Source organism: Centroberyx affinis, unplaced genomic scaffold, assembly GCF_046629955.1.
Source record: "Centroberyx affinis isolate AG114_WGS23_722 - 3 ecotype Tasmania unplaced genomic scaffold, CSIRO-AGI_Caff_v1 ptg003495l_1, whole genome shotgun sequence".
In the NCBI taxonomy this organism is placed as follows: Eukaryota; Metazoa; Chordata; class Actinopteri; order Beryciformes; family Berycidae; genus Centroberyx; species Centroberyx affinis.
In genome coordinates, this window is record NW_027281450.1 from 96,207 (window position 1) to 120,773 (window position 24,567).

General features: G+C 40.9%; 1 protein-coding gene across 1 annotated transcript in view; it reads right to left on the reverse strand.

Moving 5' to 3' along the window:
* LOC139661297 (complexin-1-like) overlaps positions 1–22,550 on the reverse strand; it is a 38,141-nt gene extending 15,591 nt beyond the window's left edge. The window contains exon 1 of the mRNA XM_071539728.1: positions 22,384–22,550. Within this exon, the coding sequence (XP_071395829.1) occupies positions 22,384–22,550 (167 nt within the window). The remainder of the gene's footprint in view (positions 1–22,383) is intronic.
* Between the last annotated feature and the right edge of the window lie 2,017 nt (positions 22,551–24,567).

The following is a 24,567-nucleotide window of genomic DNA, read 5'->3' on the forward strand; positions in this document are numbered from 1 at the left end:
TTCAGCAAACACTGCTGGTGCCATCAGGTCAAATTTGTCAGAATTGGCTTTGCACAGATAATGACTAAATAACAACCGGGCTAGAAAATGAGCGATACTCGAGAAAGATTTGTTGCGGTGTGGCTGTATATCCATTCAGTAGTTTGAGTAATACTCAACTGAATAGTCTGACGAGGTAAATTGGTTTCTAAATTGAAATTACTGCAACACAGAAAACTGTTTTGTCTTTAGCTCTCCTCCAAAAACAGTTGTAGCTTGAGAAGATTCAGCTCAGTTAACCTGAACAAACTGTCGGTTTTAGCTTTTTTCGCTAGCCAACTAGCCAGCAGGCTAATTTAGCATAGCAATATTAATGTTAACATGTGACTAACATCAGGGTATCCAATTCTGGACAGCACATGACCAAAAAGTCGCAATCATATACCAATATATTTCATCCTCTTCTGTTTTCGCTGAAGTTTCTCATAAATGAACAATCCTCCATCTGTTTTTTTTAAAGTTTAATATCGCTTTTACCTTAACTTGGAATTGATTTTCTTCCAGTCCCTGCAAATGGATGATAGTGCACCTATTTTTGAGATTCAAAATTCGTTTCCAATTCCGGACACTTACTTTCGTCCGTGTCGGTGTATTCATATACTCCATATTAACCCTTTATTAACTCTTCCTGCACCTTCACAATGTTACAGATACTTGTAAGAAGTGCAGGCTGTGTACTCAAAGCTCTTATTTTTCCATTTATCAGCCAATACCGATTCTCTACATGAAGTAACTGTCGCCCAAAGTGGGATTTAAGGCTTTCCGCTAAGTTCGTAACTTTTTAACGTTTTATATGCTTAAATGTGTATAGATATTTAGGAAATTTGATACCTAGCTTCTGAAATGTGTATAAATTTACGTCACTTAGCTTTCGGTTGGGAACTCCGTATAAAAATGCAGGTAAACACCGGAAATTACGCGAGTGACCGAGTGGCCGGAATTGGATACAGTGTCCGGAATTGGATACAGTTCCGTTAATAGCTGGTACTAATCCTATGAGATAGACCTATAGCGCATATCTGATGTGTTACCAACCACACAGTAACTGACTAGATACTAGCGGTTAGCTAGCCAACAAGCTGACATTAGCATTACAAAAAAACAATCAAAAGTGTGGCAAATTGGTCAGTTCTCAGTCAAATACAGCACTGATTTTAACCATGTCTGTTCAACTCTGTTTAGACATTCAAGTTGTTTCTTGAACACAATAGCCTGCTTTGTTTAAGGTTAGTTGTAAAGTTATGGTCAAGATAAGGCAACTAAAACAACCTGGTTAAGACTTTGGTCATGGTTAAATAAGAACAACTTTAGAAAAGTTAGAAAAGTCATTCTAAAAGTTTGACTCAATGTAGAAATTTCCTTAATGTAAGCTGGGAATTGAACCCCAGTTGCCGGCATTGAAGGCAATTGCATTCGCCCATCCACCACCCGACCACAGCACCCTTACTTATGTCTAAACACTAAACAGCGCTATAGTCTATAGTACAGAACCAGGTGAATCGGCCTGGGAAATGATTACCTGTGTGTATTAATTCATAACACGATGCCAGGTTTGTCTGTTCTCTGGGGGAAGAAAGTTCTCCACAGCAAGTGTCGGCTCGGTGTTCTTGTATTTGATAATCATCTAATCTCTCTGTACTGTCTGAATAACACCAGTTTCTAACATACTGCAAGCAAGCGAGCGCCTGACAATATCGCTTTGGAAAATGTCTTGGTGGGATCCAAACAGTGTTACTGAGGCACAAAATGGGACCCAATCAGGTTCACTGTGGGCGCTGCATGATTTTCTCTTCTACAAGCTAAAAGAAAAGCTGGCAAACTTTCCAGCAATGACAAACTGTGATAAAAAGTGAGAGAAAATGTTCATATCCACACCTTGCCGACTTCTTAAAGGTCATGTAAAAGTCATGGTTCCAACTTGGTGTCGTGATGCTTGAAAAGATCCGTGGCTACGCTTCAACTCCTACACAAAGTTTTTATCAATATAAGACCTTGAAAGGATGAAAAAACCTTTTGTTAAAGCAGCTCTGAGTCACTTTTCACACTGAGCTGTCTGTGCCGGTCCTTGACAACTATTAACTCTATCAGTGAAACCGGTCGGTCAGGTTTTTGGAATAGTTATCCTTGGAGAGTCTAAAACACCTTAGGTAGGAGAAGAGGAGAAAGCCCCGCTCAATACAGCAGACCGCTTCTCTCCAGTCGAGAGTGGCAGGCCGGCCAGGTCGTGGATGACTGTTCTGAAAGTGAGAGGTGACAGGTTCAATCCCCCAGGAGCCAGTGGGTCAGAGTGTCCTTGAGCAAGACACTGAACTGCTACCTGCTCACTCATTGTAAATTCATCTGGGCAAAGTTAAATAACAAATTTGGCAGTTGGAGGAATGAAATGGAAGAAATAACACTGCTGCCATGTCTGTCATCTTGCCTCCTCTTTTCTACTAAAAATGTAATTAAATTGAATCACTTTATCAAGGTTATCCACTGGAATTTCATAATGTGTATTATACACTCATGTACTGTATGGCTCTGGGATCCAGCAGCTAGCTAGCTTGCTAGATTAAATGTTATATAAAAAGAATCACAGCTATTATTTTGTCGTTTCATTGTGTTTTCTATTTAGAAGCAGTTGGACGATTTGAAAAATATTTTGGGCCGAGGACAGGTCACCTGACCAATGGTTGATGTTGAAACCTTGCCAGCAAAGCTTGCACTCTGATCAAGCTTGGTTAGATTTCAAACTGCTAGTTTTCAGTGAGAAAATATTCCCCAAATTTGCCCAAAAACCTTGCCTGTGTATCATCACATAAGAGCAGCAGCTTAGTGGATAAAATGTAAGTGTGTCCATTAACAGCCATGTGTTCTGTAAAAGTGTCCTTGAGCAAAACACTGAGCTGCTGTCTAAAATGTAACCAAGCAACAGCAAGTGGGTTAAAGTGTAGGAAACAATATGGACTTTATGGACGAGGGTTTTACTGGGAGCTTGGGGATTCCTCATTTATTTTCTGTTTTTTTTTTTTGTATGTCTATCCTTTCTGTTTTATAGATGGATAGGTGTTGTTTTTCTTTGAAAAACAAGAGCAACAACTAGGTTGGGTAAAGATAAAACTAAATGACTATTTCTTTAAGCATTGCCCTGCTCACCATCACAAAGCTGCACACAGGTTGCCTTCCTGTTCAACTGCAAAATGGTGAAGGAGTAGGTCTACATTATGTGTGTAGTTTGCACCGAGACATTTTTATAGCACTATATTGCACTATATTGACTCCCTGTCTGGTCTTATCAACTGATGTTTGTCTGTATAGTAAATATTGTGGTTATTATGTGTTTTATTGTGCCATTAACAGTATGTGCTTTTAGATAAGATGCAACTTTAATGATCCTTGTGGGGAAATTTGTTATTTTTATTTTACTTCAAACTCTATCTAAAAGCCAATAAAGATTGAACTGAATTGAATAAAACTGAACTGAACTGATCTGAAGACGCCAACAGTCTAGTCTGGACCTGTATGTGTCAGCAAGTGGGGAATAAGGCAGGAGAGGAAGTGGTAATATAAAGCAGCGGTTGAAGGATTTAGCCTGCAGAGCAGATAGAAAACGGGGGGAAGGGTTTTTTCATGTGCTGGGAGCGAAATGGAGAGAGAGGGGGCCGCTGAGGCGATGTGAGGTTTGTCCCACTCCCCTACATATCTAAGTAAATCTCCCAGGGAACATGGGAAACGGAGGCTGGAGGTCCATCATTCCTGTGCTTTATCACCCGTTCGCTACCATTATCTTTGGAAGGCAGCCTCCACAGACCCCGGCCTTGGAGATGAGCGAGCGGGGGACAGGCCGCATTTATCACCTGTGAGGCTGGCACCAGGGCCGAGGCAAGCCATCCATCCACACACACACGCACACGCACACGCACGCACATGCACACACACGCACAGCATGCAGGTCACCACACCAACTGCTTAGGTTTCCTTTGTTTATTTCAGTATTTGTGCAGACAAAGCATCAGTAAGTAACGATATAATGATATAAATAATATAAATAAGCAGATAAATCGATTTTGATAATCGAGTAGATCGAATAGATAAATCGAGTTTGCAATTTAATGCAAGAGTTTAGAGATCAATATGAGATACATATGCACACTTTAGAGTTTAGAGACCATCCATGCCAAAATCCAAAGATCACAGGTTTGATCCCTGTAACAGCCAATTTATCTACCAAGAAGCATGTGTGATGACGAACGATACAAAGACTTGCAAGCTAAGAGTAATCCTTAATCATAAATCCTTCCCATAAAAGATTTCATCAAAAATCTACAATACATTAATCCAAAAAATGCCCATAATTGCAGCTATTTCCTCCCTGGTGAGAGACAGTCTCACAAGGGTGATATCATTTTAACAGTCACTTTCATCATGAAGCTCATTGGCTTATTATGTTGGAGCTGATAGCTGGCTTTATATGGAGTTTAGGTCTGATAGCTTCCTCTGGCTCACCAGATAAGCACTATCTTTAGCGGAGCGTGCTCTAACGACCCACGGCAGCTCGGGGTGGTGCGTTTGGTCGCGTGCCAGAGATCATGGGGAGCAATCGCAGAACTTCATAAGCGATTACTCTAGATTCACTGGGTAACGAGTCATGGAGGCGACGGTGCGGCAGGCTAGGACACCAAGAGAGAGCAGGAGCCACCTCAAGAGGCACGGGAGGGGAAAAAACTCTGGCATCACAGTGTCGACCGTATACGATCTGTCGACTCGAGACGAGCGGTTCGCCTGAAAACAAACCGATTTCAGCTGGATGTGTGGAGACGAAAAGGCTCGCCGGGCAGAGCGAGCTGCAGCTTGAGAGAAACAAAAGGCTGCATACCATACAGAGTGGTGAGCAGTTCAGCCAAAGAATGATTTTCCATTTTCACGTTGTTTCATTTGATGATGAGAGGAGGCTGAGAGGCTGGAAACTATTCAGTATTTCACAAGAACGAAAAATCTGAAAAATTACACATGATGGTAGTAGAAATGTTTTTTTCCTGTCCCATAAATCATCTTGCGACCCTCAAAATGATCTCACGGCCCCCTGGGGGGTCCCGACCCACAGTTTGATAACCACTGATATAGGCAAAAGCTTTTTACCACGACATATTAGTTGGACTGCTATCAATTAATGTTATTAAAAAGTAAATAACATTACTTTTCTTAGTTTCACCACCACATCACGTTGTTATTCATATTATTAATATTAATAAGGGTCTACACACTCAACAACGCAAGGGGCAATTATTGTGTTCTTGCATTGCAAAAGGTGTAGTCCAAACATCGTATGGTAACACAATGGTAATGCATGCTGAAATGTCATGTATTTCAGAGGTGCTGCATGCAAATACTGCTAAATAAACAGCTACACAAAAACACAAAAATGGCAGTGGCACAGCCTGAGGATTAGGAGGCTAATTTAAATAGTCCTAAATAATCACAGTATCTTTTCTGTAGGCCCCCTAGTTATTTTTGTCTGGTTTTGTTTTGCTCAGTTGTTTGGATCAATAATGGAAACTTGATACATGTTTTATTGACTGTTACATATTTTTGTTTCAATTAAAGAAAACCCTCAGGTTGAATTGATCCAGGCTTGTGGTTGAGCGGTTTAAAACCTCAGATAGACTGTACTGTGTGAGCAGAGACTCTATTTAGCATATGCATGCCTTGAGTTATGTACCAGACATAACGACATGTTGACAAAATCCCCCCTGCTGAAGTGTCCTTGAGCAAGTCACTGAAGCCCTGCCAGCTCTATAAAAGACAGATGTGCTCTATATTTGACCTCTGACCTCCATGTAGACAGGTGAAAATAGAGTTTGCCTGTGGGGATCGATAAGGTATCACACATTACTTTGAAGTCATGATTTCACGGCCGGGGCTCAGAGGTTGTTTAAGGCTCTGTCTGGTTCTTCTGATCCCTGTGTGTGCTTACATTAAAGCAGGATCTAAAAATAGCCTGCCAGCCTTCTCATTAAATGCATCTCTGAGAGACAAAGGTATTAATGCAGACTTTCTTAAAACAACAAACGGCTCTGCAAAATCTTTGTACATCCAAGGACCGAATGTTTGGGTTTGATATTCACAAGTAAAAGAGATTTTCTGTTCTTTTGCTGGTTCTTACTGTGAGAAACAGAAATCTCAACCATCTCACTGTGCAGGAATCAAATCCACATACTGTACAGTTATTTACTGTAATTTGTCAGAATTTGAATACATTTTGATCATGAAGAGTGGCAAAATACGATTGAAATGATGTTAACTCCACTTTCAGCTCTCCCTTGTTGACTTTTATGCTATTTGCTTGTGGTTTGAATGAGTTTACCAAGACAATGTTCAATAGGCTGCAACAAGCCAGCGATCCTTGCTGGGATAACCTTGGCAATCATACAGTAATTCATCCTACTTCAGTCTAAAAAAAAAAATGCCTTTAAACCAACAAATGAAAACATAAGGGTCCATTCTCGCTCAGTTCTGACCTTTTCGGTTTCTGCTTTATCAGTTATTTCTATTTCTATTCCATTGTTTACTGGATCATTTGATATTTCAAACAATTTCAAAATTTTCTCCACAGGAAACGAAGACTCCAGAGAGAATTCACTCCTCTTAGCTGCAATTTTGGTTGTCTCCCATAACCCATAATGAGCTTTGATGATGTCACACAACAGGAAAACCTCTGGGTTCTTCATCTCTAGTTTGCATGGACTGCTACGATGTAGTGATGCACTGTATATAGCAATATATATAACTAAATCTTTTCATGACAACCCATACACTATACTCAAACATGCTGTAAGCTGCTGTAAGTTTGCTAACGATTCAGTTGCTAACGGTTCAGCTGCTAACGTTAACTAGCAAATCAAGTAACCAAGCAGAAGTACAGTAATACGTTATTGTACTTCTATAGATGATATACTGTATCATCTATAGAAGAGACGAAGACAGCTGATCAACTAGAGAGACAGAAACATTCAAATAAACTGATTATTAATTAATAAAGTGATCATTGATTCGGCCAATATGCTCTGTGGGACTGTATAGAATCTCCACTTGTTGCTAAACTAGTTGGATTTCAGAAAAGGAATGTACTTCATCTAGACATACAGAGATAGTTATATAGATAACACCAGTACTGCTGCAAATATTACAGCGGCTCAAATTATCATCAGAGCAAACTTTTTAACTCATTTGCATATTGTATGAGCCTCCTTCTGCCCTCCATCCCAAATCCAGCTGTCAATCAGAAGCGTTATTAAGCTCAGGTCAGTTCGGTGAAGCCGCCCGCATCAAACCATTCATCCATTAGCTGATCTCCAGGTTCATGCCAGTTCACCTCTCTGCACACAAATTATTCAAGACCTAATTAGAATTAGCTGGTTGTGTTGCTGCTGCTGTTCGCTTCATTTTGCCAGGTGGAAGACTGGAAGGCAATTATGTTCACATCAGATCTGTCAAAGATTCACTCAACTCGGCACATACTTTGTGAAGCTTGATTAATTGCCTTTGATATGAGGACAAAGATGAAATTGATACACAGATAAACAGAACATTATTATCAACCAATTAGATTAAAAAATACACAGAAAGTTATTGTGTTTCTGCACTGCACATCAAACTGAATGACAGAATCAATATTTGTAATCATTGCCTAAAAAAAAAAATCTATGAATGGTTTTATTCCATAATGTCTTTCATCCATTTTGGAAATAAAACTGTTACCTGATGTTTTAGTCTCATCTTTACTTTGACTTTTACGTCCATGCCAATAATCTGCGGCTGTCATATTTTTAAAATGGTGTGTATCTAATTTTGGAAAGAAAAGGCTCAGCGTTCGTTTACGTTTCACATTTCTCTCTAAGATAAGATTCTCTCAAGATAGTAAGATCTAGTGTGAACGATTACATAATTAGTAAGTCTTCAACAGACTTTCAGTGCAGTCTCATTCAAAAGATCTGTCAAAAATATGCTAAAATTGTATTACTTACTGCCATCATCATTTCTTGAAACCTTTTTGCAAGTTTTGTTTGGTGGTACATCACACATTTACCTGAAAACAACGTAACGTGTCTGTTTTCACTCTTATTTTCACGTCCTATTTATACACTCGTACCTGCGATGCCACTTTGAACACCTCAGAATACTAACAGACTAGAGCTAATTAACAAGTTAACCAATTAACAGATTCTTTTATCTCCCCTGTTGCATTTTTGTAGACAAATTAACATAAAAAAGAGCACCAAACATGTCTGAAACTGAACTTATCCTCCCCTACTTTATACTGTTGTTCAGATGCCCTGTCTGAGACATGGTAGGCCTAAAGATGGCTTTCAGCTGTAGAAAACGGACCAAATTCAAAAATTCACTGAGAAAGTTTAGGCATTTTGTTGAATTTAAGTGTTTGTGGTTATTAAACATTCCTTTTCTCTGTCCCCTAACAGTTGTTATTATTTTTATTGTTCATTTATTGTTCATTTAGATGTTTTATTATTATCCTAACTTACCTATTTCATGTTTCCTTCTTTCTTTGATAGTGTTGATAATGTTATTTTACTACACAAATTATGTATTTTTGTGTTTTATGTGAAGCACATTGAATTTGCCTTGTGTATGAAATGTGCTAAATAAATAAAGTTTGTCTTGCCTTGCCTTAAGCCAACTTGGATGAACTGTTGTGTGATTTATGTAGATATGATCTATTCAATTCTATTCTACATGGAGCTTTCTGGTAAAAGTTCTGATAAGCTCATAAACTCAGATATGACACTCAAAGCTGATCTCTAACACATTCGAAAATTTCCAGGATTTTGTTCGAATTTGGCAACCCATACTTCTGTTTGGGAGGATCCATCAGTCCCAGATTTGCATTTTCAGTAATGATCTTTCCCACATGACTGAGGATGCTAATGCTGGTGCCATTTCAGCTCCACGGTGAGATTCCCCATCATCTCTGCATCTGTTGTGACAGCAGCTAACAGACGCTATCCTTTCCACACAGAGGACAATAGCAGCTTCTGACATGGCTTTCACTTTCCGCTACTTTCAAATCCATCGCTAAAACGGTGCCATTCCTGTCTTGTTTGAAAGAGCGTTGCATCATGTGAGGCTAAAACGCGAGCGAGAGACGGCGCGCTGTTCGTATGTATCCTCGAAATACGTGTAAAACCCAAATGGAAATCCTTAACCAAGCGGCGAGGAGCTAAGAATTAAAGCGGCCTCCTCGCCTAGCTGTCGAGAGAAGAAAGATGATGGGAAATCATAAGCTTCAGAGCTTTACAGGCTGAAGTATTTCACTGTGGGTGTTCCTTAAGTGGGTTAAAAACTTTTATTAGCCAAGTTATTTGCTTGAGTGACGAGGAATTGGGACAGAGGAAAAGCCAATTCTCTCTAGTTTGGATATAGTATAGATGCCTCATAAACAATTTACTTTGGAGGAGTTATAGATATGCAACGTGAAAATTTAATCTGAAATGCAAACAGAAAGTCTGAATTGGAATCCAAAATGAGCTGCGACCCCTAAAAGATATCATCTGTTCTCAGCTTAAAGCCTTGAGCTCCTTCTGAGAGCGCAGTGATGCCGCTGTCACCTTCAGCATTATCATGAGAGTCCTACGGAGCTAAGCTGGCGAAGATCCTCCTTGGCTATGTATTTTCAATATAATGCACACACATTGATCCCTAAGCCTTCCTTCTTCCCTTCCCTCCTCCCATGCTTTTAGCTCCAACTTCTCTTCGTGCCTCTATGCTAATACGAGGAACCGTGATTCAAACCTCCGTGCCTCCCGAATGGCTTTGGAGAGCCTCTCCCGGTGAATAAGCTCGGAGGATCCACGGCTTCCCGCTTCGCATAATCATCCTCGCCCCGTCCTCCCCCCCCCCCCCCCCCGCCACTCGGTGAGCACACTCATCGATCACGTGGGGGCAATCTGATTTCAGAGATAACTAACACCATTACTCAAACATGAGATCACGCCGCCCTCCGCAGCGTCACCCGTGGCTCGGATTTCGTGCGGCTTTGCATGAGCGTGTGAAATATGGAAATCCAATTCGTGCCAATCCCTCTCGCAGCATGAGTGGTCATGCAGGAGCAAAGACAGTGTCACTTGGGAGGCGTGCGTACATACAGAGCAGGAACCAACGGAGATCTGCACAGCTTAGATATATATTTATTATATATATATGTGTATATATTGGAGTATGATGCACATATTTTACATATTTCTTACTTTCTTTTTTCTATTTTTCTTATAATTTCTTATAATTTCTCTATGCTTATATATATTCTCTTCTACAATGTGAGCAACTGCAATGTAACCCAATTTCCCCTCGGGGATCAATAAAGTATTTCTGATTCTGATTCTTAGATTAGGCTGGATTGTACTCTCCTTCTTTTGCACAGTCCATGTCTCCGTTAAGTCAAGTAAAGTTTATTTCTGTAGGCTTTAATCATGTTTTAAATGAAAAGCGACACATTCTAAACTTAGATCCTCAATGAAAACAAGGAAAACCCCCCTTAAAAACTTCTTTAGGAAACAAAAAAAACCTTGAGGAGAGCCTCACAGAGAGGGATTGCCCTACCAGGACAGTCAAATATTGATTAAATATTGATGACAAAAAAAGTACAAAAACAAAATACACAGAATAATCAAAGTATGAACGCTTAGGTCCGCATCCTGATCCGGCACAGGGACGTCAGGACAGTCTCGTTTACCATAAACCACAATTACAAATTAATGTTTTCTCAAGTCTTAAAAATCCTTCTCTCTCCTCTCCTCAATCTACATTTCCCCTTTCATGACTGAGGTGGATTTATTCGTTAAAATCAATCATCATGGGACATTAGCTTTTGCTTGGATTCACTTGATGAGTCTATTTCACAGAAACAGCCGGTGTTCCTACTATTTTATACATTCAGTGTATACTTAGTGAACACTGAAGCTGAAGGGAGAAACGCTCCACTTCAAAGTCAAAACCAATCTTCACACACAACTCTGGCAGTAGAAATGAATAAAGATGAACAGCATACAGCATGTTTAAGTGTCAGTGTGTACTTACAGAGTGAGTTTTTATCAAGGTCAAGAGCATGGAAATAGTTTTTAACTTGTCACAGAGAAGGCTACAAACTCTCAGAAACTTTCACTTCTGTTCTGCCTCCCTCCAGTCTGGAAGCGCAGTGACAGTTGGTGGTAAAATACAGTTTGATTCATACTGTGAATCAGAGCCTGCTGAATAATTGCAGCTTTTCTCTCGCTCCCCTTTTCATCAGATCCATAAAACCCTCTATTGTAATGATGTGATACTATGTAATAAAACATCTCCCATCCTTTCATAAAGGGCGGCCACATTAATTCAGAAACTCATGTCTTGGCCGTACGCTGTTACTGATATTAATATAGCTACTTTGTCTTCTTACTTTTGTTAACAAAATGAAAGCATGTCTCAAACAAAGTCCAAATCATTAACTCAATCTCAGCAATCATACTGCTCTCTCACCACTATGTCTTTGAGTTTATTTTTGTTTCTTAATTATATTTGTTTTTGATCTCACCCATAAAAAATAGGAATTTCCATCTCTTTGTTCTGTTTTTATGATTATATTTTATCGCTGTCCAAAGTATAAATGGAAACTAAAATTAAATAATTGGTTCGGAAAATGAGATTCTACCCAATCAATGTATTACTATATTACCAGCCTCAGTTATTGCTAGGCTATTGCAGAGTGATGCTCCACAAAACTCCAACTGTTCTACCGAAGCGAAGTTTAAAAAGGAAGTGAGAACGTTGTTTTCTAACAGAAAACTGAGAAGTCGGCAGTAAATCCTATGATCTACTGATAGTTTTATTATGTTTTGAGTTGTTTGTCAGTTGTTATTTTGATGATGGGAAAAAGCATTTTAGGCAACACTTTCATGTGCTGTCTTCTGGCATCAAATATGCATGAACTGTTTTTTTTTTATCATGTATTTTTTATTTTCCCAAACCAAATCAAATCCTCAGCCTCTTTGGTTTCACACAGCCTCCCAAAACGAAGCGCCGCCCACTCATGTCCCTCTGCTGAGGCTGTAAACAAGCAGAAAGGTGAACTTTGCACGCTGCACGATTTTCGATTCCACTTTTCACGCTATTCAACATGATTTATCATGGGAGGAAGGCTAAAGGCTTCATTACTTCACAAGAAAAAAAACATTTATCATAGAGATTAAAAACATAAAAGCAGTAGAAAGTAGATGTACAAAATATGAGATATACAAAATAATATGTATTAATATATATACTATATATGTATATATTGATGATGTAATTATTTAACTGGAGAAAGTGGGCAGGACAAAATAAGTTTTTACTTATTTTTTGTTTGTCAAGAATTTACCATATGCTTTTGGTTTTGTTGTTTATTTTTTTTTGCATATCTAATGGGTTTTCTTGTGTTGTTTCTTGTATTTTTTGTTTTTACACTAAATACACATGAACATGAACATAAATTTGTAGATTCAACTATTTTTGCCTTCCATAAACGACCTTATTTCCCCCTAAAAGTCATCTTGACCCCCAGGTTGAGAACCGCTGCTACGGCACATCCAGCAGGTTAGGTGTGAAAAGAAAAAAAAAATCCCATCATGCCTTTCCCCTCAGTCGTAGCGGCACGAGCTCTGGCACACTTTCAAGCTGCGGTTGAGGTTTGAGTGCTTCTGGTTGTCCTCTGATGTTCGCCGGGCGGCCAGACCCTCGCCTCTCCCCCAGCTCTTTGAAGTGCTTCTCGGGTGAAAAAGAGCGAGCGAACGAGTAAAGACGGGAGCCGAGAATTGAGGTCAGCGCTGGATTCTCTCTAACAGTTTGCTGTGGCTCCGAGGCCCTCCCTGCTCTCCCCACCGTCTTTTCTCTCCGAATATCAAGAAATATATAATCCCCATGTGAGGGAAAAGAGAGAGCGAGAGAGAGAGAGGGAGGGAGGGAGTGAAGCAAGGAGAGATTGAAAGGCAAAGAGAGGGATGGAGAAAGAATAGAGTCAAATAGTAAGAGAGAGAGAGAGGCTGAAAGTCGATTGCCGCTGGAGGAGAAAAAGGGAAGTAGAGTGTGACGGCAGGGCTTAACATGCTGACTCATGCATGCCGGTGACCTTGGTTGGCAGAGGAAAGGGGAAAGGTACAGAATATCAATGGCTGCTTCTCTACAGTAGAGCTGTGTGAGCTTTTCCCACTTAGGACACACATAAAATGTTCTTGACCACGTTTATACATTTGACAACCTTTGAGGAGTGATCTCTGTTTACAACAAGCTTTATAAAGAATCACAGGAGTTTTGTATAGAGGCGTTGCTCCAGGAGGCTCCATCATGGAGGTCCAGTGGAGAATTTGCTGGGTCCAAATAACGGCTAAATATATAACAACCGAGCAAGAGAAAGAGAATTGGTGTAGGTAAAATCCATTAACGTTCTAAGTAAAAGTTTAATAGTCTAATTAGGTGGATTTGTTTCCAAATGTAGGTTACTGTGACACAGTAAACTGTCTTGTCTTTCTACTCCAAAACACTCTGAGTTGTAGCTTGAAAAGAGTCAGCTCAGTTAACCTGAACAAACTGTTAGCTAACTAGCTAGCAGGTTCATTTAGCAAAGACACTGATGTTCATGTTAACATGTAACTGCTTGCCACTGCTGATGTTAGCTTCTAACTACCTTCTATGTTTGCTAGTGTGCAAATCAAAAGTGTTTATGTACAAAACACAGTGATGGTTAGCTGAGCAGATACTATGAGATATACAAAATAATATGTATTAATATATATATACTATATATGTATATATTGATGATGTTATTATTTAACTGGAGAAAGTGGGCAGGACAAAATACGTTTTTACTTCTTCCTACTTTTTTGTTTGTAAATAATTTACCATATGTTTTTGGTTTTGTTGTTTATTTTTTTGCATATTTAGTTAGCTAACAAGCTGACATCTAAACACAAAATGGATCAGTGGGGAAATAAGTTCCAAGTAAGTAAGAAACCGCACAGAAATGTAGAAAAGTCGGCCAAGTCGGTAAGTTTAGAAATGCAATCACGTTGTTGCCAAGAGCTAAGGACCTCCAATGGCCTCGATTTAGGGAAACTTACTTACATAAACCCTGTTTGGCCTTGTAGTGGAAAATAGGCTAACGGTTCTGATACTCATGTCTCCCCAGCCTGGTCATGGTTTGGCCTGACAAATTGGTTCAGCTATTTGTGCAGCAGGGTGGTGTAGCATTTCGAGAGACGGCCCTCCAAGTACAGGATATATGTTCATATATTCAGGCAATTGTGTTGGTGAGCATCCATCCTGCTAACGTTGCTGCCCCATAGCTGACCTCTGACCCTACTGTGGAGGAGGGGCAATTACAGTTTAGAGAATAAAGTATCATTCAGTCCAGTTGGCTCCATTGCGCCAGACAAATCCAGTTAAACCCAATGAAGTGAATCTATTTGAAATGCTAATTTGACCCGGGGATGCAACTGTATCAAAACACGTTTCAAAGCTCTCTGACTATAAATGGATTGCTGATGTATCATGGGAGGCTGTCAAGGTAAGGTCAGTGAGGACGCTGTGTGGTATTATTAGATGGGAAACAAAGATGGATGTTCTTATATTGGAGCCTCATGCCTTCAGTATGAACCTTGAAATAAAGATTATCATGTGAAAAGGGGAGATTTACTACATAATGTTTAGGATTTAATGTCAGTGCTGTGCAGTAAACCTCCATCATCCCAGAGGGGCAATGCATGTAGAAGGCATACAAACAAAAGAAGCATACAGTTTTTTCATTATAGTTGTCAAACCCCCGACCCTGTAAATCCTGGATCCTGCAACAGCATTTCCAAACATTTTCTTGGATGTGGAGCAACAGTAGAGCAAAGAAAGAAACGAGAAAAGATGGGACCATGATACAAACCTCCAACCCCACAAAAAAACAAGTAATTTCATCAACTTTTAGAAGACTTCCTATAGGGATGTTTAAAATTTGTCAACAATTTAAAGTTCCAGGTTACAGATCCTTTCCACCAATTGTAACGTGGAAAGCTTTAGGAGCTTTATTTTAAAATAAAGACAGAATGAGATAGAGAAAACTAATGAGTGTGACAAGATGAGGAGCTTTGGGATAGAGAGAGCAATGCTGAGATCGATAAGAATTCAGTTAAAGTAACCGAGCATTTTCAGTTGTAATGACAGCTGATCCTTTAACCAGCAGAGGGGATTATCACCATAACAGAATTACGCTTCTTAAGGATTTGTTGTTTGTCTACAAAGGAACAATAATAATTGACTGTCCAAAGAGTAACTTTTATATCTCTGTGTGTTATCCAAACACCTTTGTCTTGCTCAAGCACTCACAAAACAAAAAGGCTGTAAATGTGCCGCTGAACTTTCCACGCAAAGCACAAATTGTGAATTATTTGGCAGGAGCAGGCGGGGAGGGCAACAATACGAGATTACAAATCCTTCATTGGCTCCATGCAGTCTGTCAGTCTGGATGGCCTTCTGAGCTGCTGAAGTGAGCATCGGTTGTCCCTGATTCACTTACTGACACACACACAAACACACACACACATGTTTGTATTGCTATACTTGTGAGGACCTTCCATTGGCTACAATCATTCCCAAACTCCTAACCCTACCCTCCACTACAAACCTAACCATAACCCTAACCTCCCACTGAGCATTAGACATTATTTCAACATCATGTCTATGCTTTAGCCCTAAGACAGCCCTGGATCTTTTTTGGCTATATACAGTCCAGTTTTAGACCAAGCAGTAAACACATCAATGCATAAACAGCTGTAAATGTAAAAAAAAAATGCACAAGTGAAGTCCATATATACAATGAAATGCTTTATTTTTTTATTTTAGCCTCATTTTAGTCTAGACGTCTATAGCCATTGACCATTTAGATGTCTTCTAAATGGCTACTCAACATAAAATTGTTCAGTGGGCTAAACCCAATCCTAAATTCTAACTTTAACCGAGCCCCAACCCTAAAGTAACTCTTATTCAAACCTAAAAGTAATCCTGATTCTAATCTTAACCCTAAACCCACTGCAAATTTCTCTTGATTTATGCCAATGTGACTTCTTTCAAGAAATCCTCATAAAACAATGAAGAAAATCTTGAAACAAGAAACTTTCTCCGAGACAATTTCACTTTTACCAAGAAAATGTCCTGAAACAAGTTACATTATCCTGAAAAAAACAAGTGAAATTTGTTGAAATTATCTGCCAGTGCAGTAAGATTCTGTCTGGATACAAGAAATAATAACTTATCAAGTTTGTCAGGTTTTGCAATTCCCTTATAATAGCCTCTGTAAGAAGTGAGAACGGTCCAAAATCACCTGTCTTCACTCCGAAGGTCTAAAACTCAAACCGGTTCTCACAAGGATAGCAAAACAACCACACACACACCAACAAACACACACACACACGCCGACACACACACAAACACTCACAACTCATCATCACCCTTGCCGCTGCCCGGTTAGCTGCGGTCGATTTCCCTCTGCTCCCTGGGTCTGGGCTGGTCAGCGACAGCAGTCAACGCCTGCTGTCCGAGAGGCGGCGGCGGCGGCGGCGTCCGGCCTCTGACTCACGGCGGGGAAAGCATGTGTCCGCCGCCGAGCGTAGCGTACACATACCAACACAGCCGTTCACACCGCGTATGAATCATTACGTTAATGCATCTGACAGGAGCCGCTCACTCGGAAAATTAACCTTTTTATCCTTTGGGTTGCGGGGAGCGGTGGGCTGCGTTGACCCTGGGAGGAGCTCCTTGTGTGTGCCAGGTTTTAGGTGGCTAGCGGGAGCTGGAAGGTGTCAGATGGGGAGAGGACTGATGTCAAAGCAGCTTAGATCACTCAGCTGGCTGATGATAAAAGCCTGGCGAGGAACACCGGCTTGGTTGGCTGACCAAAGACTGCAGAAACAAGACTGTCACCCTGAATGTTGTGTATACTGTAATGTACTGTACATCCAGACAGAGGTGGAAAATAACTAACTACATCTACTCTAGTTTCTCCTGTCTACTTGGGTGGGTTTTCTTTGTGTGTTTGTCCGTCTGTCCATCCGTCTGTTAGCAGGATATCTCAAAAAGTTGGGCACTGATCTGCACAAAACTTGGTATGAAGTTTAGTTATTAACGGCCAAGGAAGAACTGATGAACTTTTCATGTCGATTGGCCAAAAGGAGGTGTAGTGATGGGCGTGGCATATCACCAAAAGATGCATAACTGTTTTCTTTCGACAATTGATATAACACGACAGTGATTCAACCTGTATCCATCATCATGAAAGCTGTGTGTCTGGTAGCTCTTTCCTGGGAGAAATACTCATACGTTTCCGGTTTGTTTGGAATAACCAGAAGAAGAAGAACTGGGTAGTTAGCGTGAGCAGTGATAGCCACCATGGCTGAACAGACAGAGAAAAGAGAAACTCAAACTGCATCAACAGAAAATCCAAGCTCCGCCCCACACTGTTTGATTGACAGGTGATCTGCAGGGTAGAAACACTGCAACAAAGATGTCATCAAAATAATAATAATAATAAAAAATAAAACGGATCTCGCAGATTCAGTTTGAAAAAGTGTCTCAAAGGCGTTTTAGTTGTCATTATGAGAGATTTCAGTGTGGTAGAGCCATATGTGAGAAAAGATGTCACACCTTCGGAGACTGATAAGCACCAGACCCACCGTAGGCCCATGACCCATTTCCATTCCCAACCCATATAGTTAAGGAGTTTTTGCACTTGTATGCTTCACTTATAATGAGTCGAAAACCAAAAACAGCTCGGAGATACTTCCTGAATGTAAACCATGAAGCTCTCTGTGTGTTTGTGTTGCAAATTGGGATTTCATTTAAATGCCAACGGTGTGCACAGTTAAGTTTAGGTTATTCATTCTCACTTCCACTGCACATCAGCACGGAGTCTCATTTCAATTCATAGTTAACACACGCAGAGTCCGGCATCATACTTGCAAAAAAGCATCGACGCTCTGAACCTGTTGACCCAAAGTTAGCTGCTTTGATGTGATCCCACGCTGCAGGTGCTGCTGTTGAAGTTTACACGTTTCTCCCCCTCGGAGGAAAAAAAAGAAACTAATTAATCAACACTTCTCACATCACATGACTCACATATCCTCTCTGTTTCCAGCCCAACTGGAGTCGTCAGTAATTAGCAGCTTTACCATTAGCATACCATCGCCGGTATGCATCGCAAATTAGCCTCTTCCTCACTCCCAGACTCCTCGTCGCTTTCTTTTTATACACTCATTAGTTTTTCTCGGTAGAGCGACTAACCCGAGGCTCCGGGCTCGGCTCGACAAGCACACAAACCGAGGACCCACACGGCAGTCATGAATTGCAAACTTCCGTAAATGGTTCCTTTAAAAAAAAAAATGTGATATGTCAATCTCGATTTTTACAAGAGTCAGTTTTAAGAACACCATTCAATCATTTTTCTCCCCCTGCTACTGCAACATTCTAGGCAAACTTTTTCTATATTATTCCCATGAATTATTTAAGAAAATAGTTGTTTTTGCAATGTTTTATACTGTTTTGAGGACATATAATTGGGCCATTTATCATTTACAATATAGCATTCAGCTATTATTCCTGTCATTTCTAGACTTGCACAGTAGCAGCTTGGACAAAATAGAAAGCGAGTTACTCCAGCTAACTTTTTATGGGATGTCATAGTGCTGACCAAAACTTCTCCTTTTTTTCCTCCAACTGTTACTTTGACACATGCTTAACAATATGTCAGCTCTATTTTATTTTTTTGACCCATGTTTAATTTTCTAGAGGAATAATTACATGTTTAACAGCTTCTCTGAAAGTCTCTGATCAGACTGCTCTTGGTTGGCGGGAGATAAACTCACTCCCTGGGCGCTAATACTAAAATAAGGTAAAGAGCTGAGTGAGGGAGAGGAGAAATAGATTGCCTCAGACATTTTCTGGGAGCCATTTATCTCTCTGGAGCAGACATTCTTCAACCTCATTCAGGGTCATTTCATTGTTACGTCTGCATTAGCTGGTTAATGGATAGCCCCGGTGAAACCTTCTGGGTCTCTGTGTTTCCATTCATTGTAGCTGGACGGGACTCCGAGGCAATAATTACTGTTCTTTAAAATGTAATATTACTAATATTTCAGGTCCACTAAGGCTGTGGTGAAGGTCAGAGTATTGGAGATCAATATTTTAATTTCATGCGGTCTTACATTCATGTGTTCTCATCTGTAACTTCATGCATTTACTAAAGGGCAGTGGGATCACCTTCTGGCTATTGAGGCCAGAAGGTCAAATATAGGTCAAATATAAAAATAGACTGGAAATCATATTGGACTTTCTCTTGTCACTTTTCACAATGTGGACAAATATCATATTGGATACAAATTGGACACATTATCTCCTAAGGGAATGAATGAGGATTTTTCCATTGGGCATTTCCTGTAGTTGGACTATCTATCATCTAATTGATTAATCCATTTATGTTCTCACTTCCTATGTTTATGTTGCTTATATTGCGTAGTGTGGAAGAAAACTCTTATTCAAAACTTTATTCAATCAGCAGGTTGGGAGCCAAGGAACTCAAAATCTGGATGATTACACAGAGCTTTATAGTGTTGAATATTCATGATTATGTTAATACAGATATAATATAATAAAGATATGGGTCAACAGGTATAAGGTCATATGAACAAGACTGAACAACCAATGATAATTATCGTTCTAGCACTTTAAGGAGATGCGTAATGAGGTGAGCACCTTCTTCTACGAGACTTCTTCTGAGATTTGGGCATTTTCACATTCCAAGCTCACAGTTCAGTCTTTTACGTTTAGAGTTTAATCGTATAATGGTGAAGCAGATTCAGTGTTCTTGAGTTTTAGGCACTTAAGGTGTAAATATGGGTCAAAGCTCACATATTAAGTGCACATATAGGAATGTTGCTTAGTATAGGTACTTTTCCATTTCTTAGTGTGAATATTATGTTGTCCTACATTTCAGTCACCTTGCGAGGCAGCTGGATTCGCGAGATCACGATCACGCGAGAATCCATCTTGCCAGGCTTCAAGTTATGCGTTTGTGGCCGAACCACAGTGGTGCGGACCAATCAGCGTCCTATGAGGGCAGCTGGGGGCGGGGCTTAGGTGTGATGACAGTGAGAATCCACTGTTCACAACAATGGTGGCTCCTAAAGAGGCTAGCGTAGCTGCTGCTATAACATCAGTTATTTCTGAACTGGAGAGTAAGAGTGCCCTTTATGCGCAAATTTTCCTTACAAAGACGGCAAGAATCGTCTACCAACATGCTAACTACATAGTTTGTTGTTGTCTTTCCTCTTTGGTGCTGTCCTACTACGTCATATGGTTCGTTGATCTGATTGGTTGAAGTTAGCCCGTGATAGACGGTGACAGATAGATGGTTCATCCAATCACGTGCCAAGTATTTTTTGAAAGTGCCTGCCCTTTTCCAAACGGTTTCCAAGGACGACTTCCCAGATGGTTCTGTGTAACAAACCATCTGGCGCGTCAGGTTAACATTTCAGATGTCCATTGGAAATATTTTTGTAATTGATTGTGTACTATTACTCCCTGTGATGTGTTGAATCTAGTCTTTATATACGGCTGTGGCACACTGCGGAGTTTGACCTGACAAAGAGTCTTTGTCCTCGAAACGTCTGTCTGTTAAAGTTTTGTCGGACCGTAGAAGTACGCAGGCTCTTTCTTTTCCCGGTGCGAGGCCGCAGCCATTTCTGAACTCTACTGCTATCGACTTCTTCGATGGCTTTTCATCCACAGAGTCCACAATGGGCTTTTATGCCGCTCTTTTGGCCTGAGGGACGAGGCCCTTTGTAGCACTGTAGATATGGATTGAGGAGATAGCACCTCGCCGTTGTCTTGGAGGACAAAAACTGGCATTGATGTCTGAACTGTGCACCGCCCTGATAACTAAGCTGTCAATTCACCCTCATAATCACTCTCTGGCAATGGAAAGAGCAATTCTCCCTCTCTGCAGCACACTGACCGTCAAGCTGATATTGATTGTATCATTTTTTTTTTACCTCCAGGGAGTTGGTGTGGTGGCGTGACTTTAGCAATGTCACACTAACTATAAGTGTTACTGTATGTCAGGTGAGAGAGTGCCGAGTCAGTGTTGCTCAGAAAGCCTGTGGAAGAACTGACCTTTACACCAAGCGTTTGTCTCCCCGTCACATTTAAAATGATATGAAACCGACTCCTGTCTGCGTCTACAAGGACGGGCCCGGCAGGCTCCAGGCGGGTTGAGGTTGTATTAGATTTCTGACAAGAGGTCGTCTTCCTCGCCTCCGATCCTAAGCCTCACCACCAGTGTATAAATTGCCAAACTGACCCCAGAACTGCATCGGTAAAAAAAAAAGGCAGCCTCGCCCCTACACCATCTGCTCCAAGCTACTATCCAGCACGACGAGCCGTTTCCAAGGACTAAAACGCTGCACGAATAATTTGCGATGATCAAGGGACGATGAACGGCTCAGACTCATCGCTTGTGCTGTAAAAACAACTTCCTTTCAACCTCTGCTCTCTCCTTCTCTTTCATGCGCTCGAGTCGTTTCATCCTCTCAGCTTCTCGCTACTCAAGCAACACGGCCTTCTCCGTACGTGTCAACAGCCCAGCGCCGCAATTCAGATCCGTTTGATGCAGCGATCTGATTTGCTATTGTTGTGAGGGGGTTGGGGGAGTGCGGGGGGTACGTTGAATTTGTGCCATAATGTCATTCTGGGTGGTCCTCAGTGATTCATTAAGCCAGCAATGTGGGATGCAAGTAAGCAGACTAATTTCATGTCTTTCTCCTCCGCTGCCAGTGACACATTTAACCGTCCCCAAGATTGAGGCACTTGCCTTCCAATTCACATCTGCAAACTAATTAGAGCTCTATTGTGTCACTTGGCTCTTATTCCATGTTCTTGTTTTTTTTTTCAGTCTTTGCAGTGGCTTGGCATCTTACTGAGGACATGTTTACTCAGTTCCATAAACTGGCCTTCAGCGATTTAGCTACCCTATTTGTTTTTACATGAGCTGTATGCACAGCATGTGCACGCTGCTAAACTGAGAAAACACTCTTAGCAAATTAATCTAATTCCTCAAACTGTGAAAGCATGCAAGCTAGCCCACATATAATAATAAAATAAATAAAAAGTGACACCTCGAAGAGCCCTTTTCCTTTGCGTGCATCAGAGCAATTTCCTCTCTTAAGGATAAGAATAGCACGGAAGAAATCCCCCTCGAGCGCTGGGGAAAGATATGGAGTCAGAGTCAGTTAAAGAGAGTGTCTCGACCTTCGACCCCCTGCGCCAGTAATAATGGTTCGACCCGGTTTCTCGGACGCCCGCTGCTGCTCTTTAGGCGTAGAGCTCCAGGAGGCTTCATAAAGCTTTTTAGCAGTCAGCAGAAGTTCACACTCCCGCCCACGGCAGCCCGGCAGCCCTTTTCTCAACGCCCACATTTCCCGAGTGTGCGTACCTTGACAAAGGTTCACAGTGAGCGGAGGAACCAGCGCAGCTTCGAGACCTTCAGCTTTGGCGCAAGGCTCTTCTATTCATGTTTGACGGAGGCGGGGAAGCAGTCCACGTTCAATGAAAAGTAGCCATGATCTGTCGCAAACTTTATTTCTAAATTGCTTCGTACGTAAACACTCTTTATGCTATCACACAATGCTGCCTTTAAAGTATTGATCTCTTGCACTTCAGCAATAAATTGGAACACTTCCACAGTATAACAGTAAGCGCAGATACAAGAAAAAAACGGTGAATACAGCTTTCACACCTACAGAATGTTCTTTAATGTTACCCTGGAAACAAGTCAACTGCTTTTATGGCTTCATGAAAGAACCTGGATGATACCTAAAGTTAGTATTTCAGCTAAACAGCAGGTGCAAGGCTATATGACCCAAGGCTGTCTTTCAAAGGCTATCATAGAAATCTCACTTTTTACTGCATGCTCGCGGAACTACAGTTGCACTTTTGCTCCGTACCCAACAGGAATCATTTGAAAATATCCAAGTGTGCTCCCTCTCCAGCTGCAGAAAATACACAGACTGGTCTTGTAACTAATGGTTGAGAGGTTTGAGAGAGTTTTGTATTAAAATACACTACTTGTCTGCAGCACTAATGCAGGATAGATGCAGAATAAATGCATGAAGAGAGACTTCTACAGGTTTTATGCAGGATAAATGAAGGAAGGGGCACTTTATGATGGTTACCGCTGAACACACAGTCGGTGGTGTTAATAAAAGGTTGACATGACATAAATACCACCTGCAGTAAACAAGTCTACACCAACTGCTGCACTGATGGCTAATGAATACTGAAAACATCTTTGTTGAAGGGCATAGTGGGTCTTCTATACATTTTTCTCATCATATTCAGTAAAGGAGCACAGCAGGGAACAGACCTGGGTCAATTAGCATTTTCACACACACTAAAGTGTTTGTTTTGACTCACTTACAGTACCAGGATAAGTCAGAGAGCCTAAATGTTGTATACTACATTGAATTTCAACTACTTTCTTGTTATTGTCTAAACTTTCTGGTTGTCTTTATATCACCTTATGTGGCAAATCCCACTCATGTAGTCCTCCAAGAGAAAACAAACAAATCGATAACTTTGAGGTACGATGGCAAAGGTTGAGGGAGAAGCTTGTGTGTGTTTGGGTGTGTGTGTGTAGGTGTGCGTGTGTGTGTGTGTGTGTGTGTGTCAGTATTTCTTCCCAGCAAGGTATAAAACCCCTGATTCGTGCCTGCTGTCGACAGCAAATCCGGCCTTTGAAAGCGCAGAATCAGCGTCAGGATTGGCGAGTCCATTCCCCAGAGACTTCACCTGAGCTCAGGAGTTTGCAGGGAGACAGATGAATCATGCCATGACTCAGCGCTGGTGGGATATGTACCAAAGTCTCCAGCTACAATCATCTCACAACAACAACAAAAATACATTTCCTGGGGGATCCCACACTAAACTGCACCTTAACTCCTCCAGTTGGAACAGCCGAAGCTGCTCCAACCGTTCAATAAACTTGATGACAGCCTGACTTCTGTGTCGTCTGGATGCAATTACGAATGCTATAGATGCACACGGGCCATCTGGATGATTTAGCAGTACGGTGACCTCACTAATGATGCTGCCAGTCTGTCTTTATAACTCCCAACATTACAGAGTTACCGGTTTTTACCGTTTTACATTCTGTTGACAGTGGAGAGTGCCAAATAGGAAAGTTGACCTGGTGACATGCTAAAAAATGCTAATAGATTTTTAACTTTGGCTGATTTCACTGATGATCTAAAAATATGGCTACGTTCACACTGCAGGCCTTCATGCTCAATTCCAAATTGCTGCTCATATCTGAATTTTTGACTGTTCATATCTATTCTAGGATGTAACCCGTATCTGATACCAATATGAACTGACAGTGATGTGGAAAATGTGTGTGCTTCGAGTAACAATAACAAAAGACATGACATATGTTTT